The sequence below is a fragment of the Camellia sinensis genome, chromosome 6 (genome assembly GCF_055761805.1).
Source record: "Camellia sinensis isolate YWXY chromosome 6, ASM5576180v1, whole genome shotgun sequence".
NCBI lineage: Eukaryota > Viridiplantae > Streptophyta > Magnoliopsida > Ericales > Theaceae > Camellia > Camellia sinensis.
The window spans coordinates 12542360-12551514 of NC_138966.1; the positions used below are offsets into that span (position 1 = coordinate 12542360).

The window sequence follows — 9155 nt, forward strand, 5'->3', positions numbered from 1 at the left end:
ATTGAGAGATATGATGCTTTTGCTCCCTTCTTCTTTATTGATTGTATCTTTGTTTTACATTGCCGTAATCAATAAAGTTTTCTTTGCCAATCAAAAAAGAAAAAAGAGTTTTAATCTAACCTGTACCGCCTCATTCATTTCTAAAATTTTAATTTTATTTCTTTATTATTTATTTTCAATATATTTATACACTTCTTTCTATGACTTAAATTACTAAAACATTGGATAAATGACTATGTTTATTTTCAATTCAATTTTGTTAAAGTTTCAAACTAAAATGATTATTAAAAAAATGTCTAAAAAATTTAATAACTATTCAAGATTATATACATGTATATATATTTAGTAACTCATATCTATTGTGTCAAGTGAGTGGATTAGAGATTTAAAAGTTTATTTAGGGTTGGACTTGGGTGACAAAATTAACCCTAATGTTAGACGGGACTGAGTTTGAGATAACACATATACTCATACTATATAATATAAGTCTAGTCCAAATCTAATTGAACTGAATATTTGTTCACTCCTAATTTACGATTTGCTTTTTTTTCTTTTTTTGTTCATTTTGGGAAAGTAAGATTTTAGCCCCCCCCCCCAAAAAAAAAAAGTCACTATAAGGTTTCTTTATTTTTTTTATAAATCTTTTTATAAAAAATTAAAAAATTAACTAAAATTATCAATTTTTATATGAATATTATAGAAATTATCAAATAATTTCCAAGTGCTACTATTGTGCTTATTTAATTTCTTTGGACCTCCAAATTCTCACTTTGTATTTTATTACAATTATACCCTGAAGTAAAATTACATAAAAGATAACTTTTAATGGAACAGCCACCTACCAAATTATAATATTGTAGAATGACACTCTACAATATTATATACTCACCTCCATCCTCATCTATACGTATTCCTTATCAACCTAAACCCTAACCATATTCTTTTTCATCACCATTCTAAACTCACATATTCATCTTTAATAAACAATATTTAAAATTACCTAATTAGTTAACGTTTTGTTCAATGGTTTTAAATGTGTTTAGTATTGGAAATCAATTAAGTTGCAAACAATTTTATTTCAAACTTCAAGTTTCTACATATTTGGTCGTTTTCACCATTCGTTGATACTTGTGGAGCAATGGAGTACGATGACAATAATTCTGATGAGGTCAATGTTGCATTAGTAAGTTTATCTGTCTTGCATTTATGATTCTAGATTGTGTTTGGTTCGGTACTGGTTTGTTTACTATTGAGGTTCTGTTCAGTAATACAGTATTGAACAAAAACATTTAGTTCTGTAATATAGTGCTGAACATAAATATTTTTTTTGTCACTAGAATGTCGAACGGTTCTATTTTGTAGGATTTTTTTTCTCTATTTCTGGTTTTTTTTTTTTTTTTTAGGGTTTTGCCTTCTAAAACCCCCTATATCGAGGGTTTTATCTTGAAATTAAAAATAATAATATGTGATAGGAAGTTGGAGATTACCTGAGAAAAGAAGAAAGAAACCGTTGAAGAGATTTTTGACTAGATTTCTGACTGAGATACCATCATTCACGGTAATATGGAGAAAGAGACCATAGTTAATGAGAGAAGAATTCTCAATTGCCTCTCAATCGTTCATTGTTTTCTAAGAGAAGAAGAAGAAGAGATGATGTGTAGAATTAAGTGGGTGTGTACGTAGGTGTGATGATATTATGAATACGAATAAAATTGGTATTAAGAAAAGTGTTCACAGAAATCTTATTAAAATTTAACATTTAGGCCTGGTTTGGAGTGTTTAAAAAATTCCAAAAAGTCAAAAAATTACAAAAAAAAAGCCAAAAACTCATCATTATTCACAAATTAAAAATATAAAAAAATTAATATACATAATATTTTAATACAAATCAACTTTACACCACTCTGGGTACTGACGTGAAAACAGAGTACAATGAAATGAACAAAAAAAATTACATGTATATATTCACTAAGTTGGAGTGTAATGTTGGGCCTGTGGAGGCCCACCACGGGTCCCGTTTTTGATAATCCAAACCGTTCAATATGTAAAACTCGTCCAATACTATATGCTTGTAAAAATCACGTTAATCAGATATTGCTAACTACATGATCAAAACAATTTTGTATAAAAAATGGATGGTGTTATAGTTAACAGTTGACAAAAAAAACTAACACGATCAGAGAGTTATCGATATCCAATCAATGTGATTTTTTACAAGCGTATAGTACTCGATAAATTCTACACATTGAACGGTTCCGATTAGCAAAACGGGACCCGCAGTGGGCCCCTACGGGCCGAACACCGTCCAATTCAAACCCGAAAAAGAGGAAATCATTTTTCATCTTCTAACCAGCTTACTACACTACCCAAAGTGGAATCCGGATCCTCGGTTGCCCTTGTCTACAGTCGTTTCCTGTAGCACCCCAAAATGACGTCGTTTTGAGGCAACTTTTCAAGAAAAAAAAAAAGAAAAAAGAAAAAAAAAAGGGAGCAGAACTCAGAAAGGGAAGGGGGAAGAAGAAAGAAAGCAACGGTGGGTAAACTCAGAAAGGAGAGGAGCACGGATGAAGGGATGAAGCGGATGAAAAAGGACATGAGGCCGGTAACTCTTTCTTTTCTTTTTCCTCTTCTTCTTTCTTATTCTTCTTCTTCTTCTTCCTGGTTTGCCTCTATCGGACTTCAATGGTGGGAAGATCAATCCTAACTCTGTAAAAATCAGAAAAAACAGCGACACACACAAAAAAAAAAAAAACTTTGAGATTACCTGTGAATGTGTTTCTTGAGCTTCAACAAGAACTTCTCATTATCATCCTCTGCGATTTTCACAAGCCTCTCGAGCAGATTCTCTCTCTCAATCACTCCAAGCTTTTTGATGTCAATCTCTCTTACATGGCCTTGTTCTTCAATCAAAATACCTCTTTGAATCCTTTGATAAGTGGGTAATTTTTCCAGAGCAGCCCATTTCAAAGCTTTTTTGTCGTCTTTATTGCAAAAAGATTTTGAAAAAACTTCTCCCCCGCTGTTCCTCCATATGTTGGAACTACTCAAACGAGCACTACTCACTCTCAGTATATTATCACCACCCTCCATTGTCACCAATGTTTCTCAAATTTCTTTTGAGAAATTTGATTGAATCTTTGATGTGTTATTTTTATTTTTTAGAGAAGAAGAACAGATGGTTATCTTTTGGTGTGTCTCTGCTTCTAAGTGTTGGATAGTGGGTATCTTTCTTGGTTTGGGTCGATGATTGTTGCTCCTCTTTGAACACAACCCCATTTTTCAACGCCATTAATGGGTTCTTCCCCCTTTCTGAGTTCTGTTCTTCTTTCTTTCTTTCCTTTTTTTTTTCCCCCTTGAAAAGTTGTCCCAAAATGACGTCGTTTTGGAACGCTATAAGAAAGGGCTACAAACAAAGGCTACCGAGGATCCGGATTCGTCCAAACTGTACGGGTTACTTCACTACCTTTTTCTACACACTTATTTATATAATTTTTTAATACATATTTTTTCGTAAAAAGTCAAAAAGTTAATCCAAACATCCATATTTTTTTCCTCAACCTTTTAGTCTAAAAAAATAAAAAAATGTATTTATTTAGGATACTCCAAACAACCCCTTAGAATGAAAGATGAAATGTTTAAAAAAATCTTATTAAAATTTAAGATTTAAAATGAAAGTTCAAAGAAATGGAGTCTAAAGAAATTAGGTAACAACAGCCTATGTAAAAGTCCACCAGCGGGACTCGAAAACCTCGAATCAAAATTTACAAACACATGAAGTCGTTATCAGTTACAATAACGTTAATCCAAAATGACAGAAGATAAATGATTCGCATCTTCTCTGGAATCATAGACTTCACCCCATATATAGTCAAAAGTCTTCGTTTGTCTCCTCCGCCTCCTCCTCCTCTACGAAGCTCCCCTCCTACTTTCTTTCCAATTCTTTGGCTCTCACCCCTCATCTCATCTCGTGACCCATACAATTTCCTGCTTATATATATATATATATATATGTATACGACTTCATACGTATAACACTACTCCTGCAACACAACTACTCTCAAGCAGCTGCCAACAACCCACAAAAGCCAATTCTCTCTCTCAGTCTCACACACACACATCAGCGGTGTTTGTGTAGTAGTAATGGCATTAAAAGTCCTTGATGCTCTCGACACAGCGAAAACCCAGTACTACCACTTCAAAGCAATCATAATTGCAGGAATGGGATTGTTCACCGACGCCTACGATCTCTTCTGTATCCCTCCGATCATGAGACTCATTGGCCGCCTCTATTACCCGGACTCCGACGACGGGGATCCCAACAAGAGTTACCAGGTCCCCATCGCCATCACCTCCGCCATGGTCGCCATCGCTCTCTTAGGGACCGTCATCGGTCAGCTAGTCTTCGGATACCTCGGCGATCGTATGGGCCGACGCCGTGTCTACGGCCTCGCACTCATGTGCATGGTGCTCAGCTCTATTGGGTGCGGATTCTCTATCTGCACTTCCCCGGCCTGTGTATTGGTGAGTCTGGGTTTTTTCAGGTTCTTGCTTGGTGTGGGGATTGGAGGGGATTATCCGCTGTCGGCGACTATTATGTCAGAGTTTGCTAATAAGAAGACTCGTGGGGGTTTCATAGCCGCCGTTTTCTCGATGCAGGGATTGGGGATTTTGGTGAGTTCCACGGTGACCATGACGATTTGTGCCATATTTGACGCGGCGTCGCACCCGCCTCATGATAAGCCGACGCCCAAGGAGGCGGACTTGGTGTGGCGGCTCATCCTCATGATCGGTGCCATTCCGGCCGGTATGACTTTTTACTGGCGTATGATGATGCCCGAAACTGCCAGGTACTTCACTTCTTTATGGGTTCCCCTTCTTTGTTAGTATTTCCCTTAAAAATAAAATTGACATTTTTAACTAACAACCCAAACCAGGGGCTTAAGGCTTCTTTCAAATCACTTCTTTCAACACTTGAAAACAAAAATTGGGTTACTTTTACAACGTCAATCTCAATTGTTCTCATGTTTTTATTTTTGTTTTTGTTTTTATTTTAAATTTAAAATAATAATAATAATAATAATAAAATGATAAAAAATTTATTGAGTTTGAACAGCTAACTTGAGAGAGAAGTATTGACTCTTTTATGGACACGACTCTCAAGTTTTCACCAACTGCTACTATTATTAACTTCTTATTCAACAACTCTTTTTGACAATTCATTATACTGTTGATTTTGAATTTTGTGGACAAGAAACTTACAGATAACATTTTTTTTTTTTTTTTTTTTTCATTTTCTTACCCACTAAATACTACAAGATATTGGATCCTCAAGTTTTTTTTTTTTTTTTTTTTTTACTTGTATTTTGTTTCTTTATTTATTAGTAAAAAAAATTGTAAGAAATAGGATGACGAAAATATAATTACGTTGAGCATTCTTCTTTTCCACTCAAATTTTCTTGCACACATCAGTTCTTGCGCGTTAAGGTTAAGTATTCTTCTTAAACTATGTAATGTTGAGTGCCTATGTAATTCTGATTACTTCGTATAAGCCAAAGGAAAAATGTAATATAAATTTTTTTAAAAAAAAATTAATTATTTTTTATTAATTGATATGTCATCCAATAATAATTTGTTTTGTATTATGTAATCCTCTGTCAAATGATTTTTTTCTTTTTAAATTATTGTCTTCTTTAATTAATGTTTTCTTAACTATTGAATTAGTTAAAAGATTTAACTTCTCCCATGTTCACATTTAAATACAAGAAAATTTGATAGGCCCGTGGGGTCTACCATTGGTCTTGATTCTATGATTCGAAACGTTCATTTTGTACGGTCTCAGTATATATTATCCATGAAAAAATTAGAGCGATTTGATAGCAGTAACCTTTTTATTTTGTTGCATTTTTCTATTTGTTAAAATATATTTGTAGTCTATTTTTTTGAGACAAATGCAATAAAATGGAAAATTACAATTATTAGATCAAATTATTTTTTTTTTAATAAATGATATACATTGATAGTCTTACAAAATAAATGGTTTGAATCATTAAAACGAGACCTATGTTAAGCTCCATGGGCTCTCCAAATCCTCTCATATTGAGATGTGAATATTATAGAAGACCAACTCTTATAAAACATGTGGATTTTAAAGGAGAAATTATTCAATGTTCTTGAAATAAATTTATGTGGTGCATAATTCTTTTTGTTTTTATTTTTTATTTATTTATTATTATTTTTTTTTAAAGAGATTGGTGTGGTGCTTGAATTTGGTAGTTATTGATATAGAAAGTAGAATCCATCATTTCGGTATTTGTATTTTAGAGATTTTAGAGAGAAAGATCTTATACCATACTCAAGGGTATTTTAGTGATAGGATTTATAAGAATTGGACGATTCTGTTTGATCAAATACTTGGTGACAAATTTTTATGTTCCTTTCAATATTAGAATATTTCTGAACAAGTTCTTAGATAATGACTATAATTTTTTATTATGTTATTTTTTATGTTAATGATATCGATATTGATATTGATATTGATATTGATGACAATGACAATTAGTTTGCGCGTAAACCGATTGTATCAATAATGTCATTATGTAACTCTTGGTATACATTAAAACATCATGCGATGAATACACAGATGACTGCTAAATAGGAAATATTATCACATAAATATAATAAAACAGAATTTTTATGTAATAGCTTTTTTTCAAAAATAAAAAATAAAATTATGGGACAATAACATGTTTATATATTTAGTATTTTATGATAAGTTTCGTATTTTTAAATAGGGTTGGGTATCTTTTTAATGCACAATCTAGATTGAAGGGTGTTATTTTAGTCAGTGGAGTTCATCACAAATTTCATTTTGATGATCTTACAGTTCATTTTGTAAGAACCTTTGTATATATTATTTATAAAAAAAAAAATTAGATTGATTTGATAATAATAACTTCTTTATTTATTGTGCTTGTCTCCAAAATAAAAAACCTTTTTTTTTTTTTTTTTGGGTAGATACGATAAATTAAGAGATTACAATTATTATATTGACTTAATTTTGGTTTTTGTTTTTTTGGTTTGTTTTGTTTTGTTTTTTTTTTTTTTATGGATGATATAACCGAAAACTCAACAAAATCAACATTTTAATTCATTAAAACGAGACCAATAATGGATTCTACGTACCTAAACAACACCCTCCAATTTAGATTGTATATTATTGTATATTGGAGAGATGTAAATTTGTTTTAAATAAGATCCAATGCCTCTTTATTACTTTTATCAACGTTTTCTTTCATTGCATACACATGTATACAAAAAGTTTCAAATTCTTGTAATCCGATCACAAAATTAGATAAAATCGAGGCGGGATCTATAAAATGCGAACATTGTGTCCCTTTTGAATTTTAGGCATATAAAAGAACTGTATATACTTTCTCTTATTGATTATTCTTATAAACACAACCCTTTACAAGCGTATTCAATATCATTCTAATCTGGTCTATTTATTCCTCACAGATACACAGCCTTGGTGGAGCAGAATGTCCCACAAGCAGCCAAGGACATGGAGAAAGTGTTGGAAGTTTCCCTAAGTCAGATTGTAGAGGATGTTGAATTCCCATCTCATCCTCCTCCATCTGATTACCCATTCCTTTCCAAAGCATTCTTCCGCCGCCATGGCCGCGATCTCTTCTCATGTGCCGCTTCATGGTTTCTGGTTGACGTTGTCTTTTATAGCACTAACCTTGTCCAATCTCAGTTAAATCACCAGTTTCTCCCCGAAAGGAAGAACTTGAATGCGTATCAAGATGCCTATGAAGTTGCAAGATTCCAAGCACTGCTTGCAGTTTGCTCAACAATTCCAGGATATTGGGCCACTGTCTTTTTCATCGATCGCATTGGCAGAGTCAAAATCCAGATCATGGGCTTTTTCTTCATGGCTCTTGCCTTGCTTGCCATGGGGATACCCTACATTGCATACTGGTATAACCACACAAATAGAGGTTTTTTGTTTCTATATGGCCTCACATTTTTCTTCTCAAATTTTGGTCCAAACACCACCACTTTTATAGTTCCTGCAGAGCTTTTTCCAGCAAGATTTCGATCGACATGCCATGGAATTGCGGGGGCTTTTGGAAAGGTTGGAGCGATTGTTGGGTCTGTTGGATTTTTTTGGGCTTCTGAAGACCACCATGATAACAAGCATTCTAATTATGCGGGTCGGATGGCAGCTGGATTGGTGGTTTTGAGTGGAGTCTGCATCGTGGGAATGATCACAACTTACTTGTTTACACGCGAGACCATGGGGAGATCATTGGAAGAGAATGAGAACGAAGACCAAACCCAAGAGCTTTGTTTCTTGAGGTGTGCTACGAATTCTTGCATGCGGCGTAGGTCTAATTCTGTTGATGAAATTGATGCCATATAAACAAAAGCTAGATGCATGGAAACTTATTTGGCTGTAAAAATCATAAAGATCTTTTGAAATACCTAATTTTCTACGACTATACGTGTAAGTATGGTCTCACATGGAAACGGAGCTCAGCTCACATCCATCCATGTGTTTAGTTAATAGAAAAATTGGTCATTTGGTATCAGTGTGTGTAATTAGTTGTAACATTATAATTTAGTAAGGGTATATAAACAAAGTTGTGAAAAATAATATAAAAATTGAGATTATTTTGAATCACGTGGCATTGACTTTATCATACGATATTATGCCCACTCATCATTATGTCCTGTGGACGGAAACAAATTCATGCCTAGCCCAATCGGAATAAACGCCCAAGTAAACCTGATAAAAGTCCAAGCAAAATGAGAGGCCAACCAGATCTATAGCATATATCTAAGAAGAGCATGATACGGTTCAGAACTCATCAACTGACATAAAAGCAGCCGTTGGATCAGCATGAATCCAACGGCAAGGGCTACATCAAGTTGGCCACCACCAAAAGAAGCACTAATAGACGAAAGGCCATCTGATCAACAAGGATCCGACGATCACCTTTTAATACAATTTGACCACTTCATTTGATAGAAGGCCAACTGTCTGATAAGCAAAGATCCAATAATTTACAGCAATCGTAAGTTGGCTACTACTAAAGTGATTCCTGACAAAAAGATTGATCGTCTGATCAAAACGTGATCAATTGTTTACA

General features: G+C 33.7%; 1 protein-coding gene across 1 annotated transcript; it reads left to right on the top strand.

The window, feature by feature from the left end:
* The first annotated feature begins 3727 nt into the window (after positions 1 to 3727).
* LOC114305845 (putative inorganic phosphate transporter 1-9) lies at positions 3728 to 8686 on the top strand. Its single transcript, XM_082873306.1, has 2 exons — positions 3728 to 4847; positions 7516 to 8686. The coding sequence occupies exons 1-2, from the start codon at positions 4141 to 4143 to the stop codon at positions 8423 to 8425; spliced, it is 1617 nt and encodes a 538-aa protein (XP_082729432.1). The 5' UTR covers positions 3728 to 4140; the 3' UTR covers positions 8426 to 8686.
* Positions 8687 to 9155: the final 469 nt, after the last annotated feature.

What these genes read in the sequence shown, in the direction of transcription:
- LOC114305845 (XM_082873306.1), top strand. Translation starts at nt 4,141, where the DNA reads ATGGCATTAAAAGTCCTTGATGCTCTCGACACAGCGAAAACCCAGTAC. An exon ending in ATGATGCCCGAAACTGCCAG is followed by an intron (nt 4,848 to 7,515) that starts GTACTTCACTTC and finishes TATTCCTCACAG; the next exon opens with ATACACAGCCTTGGTGGAGC.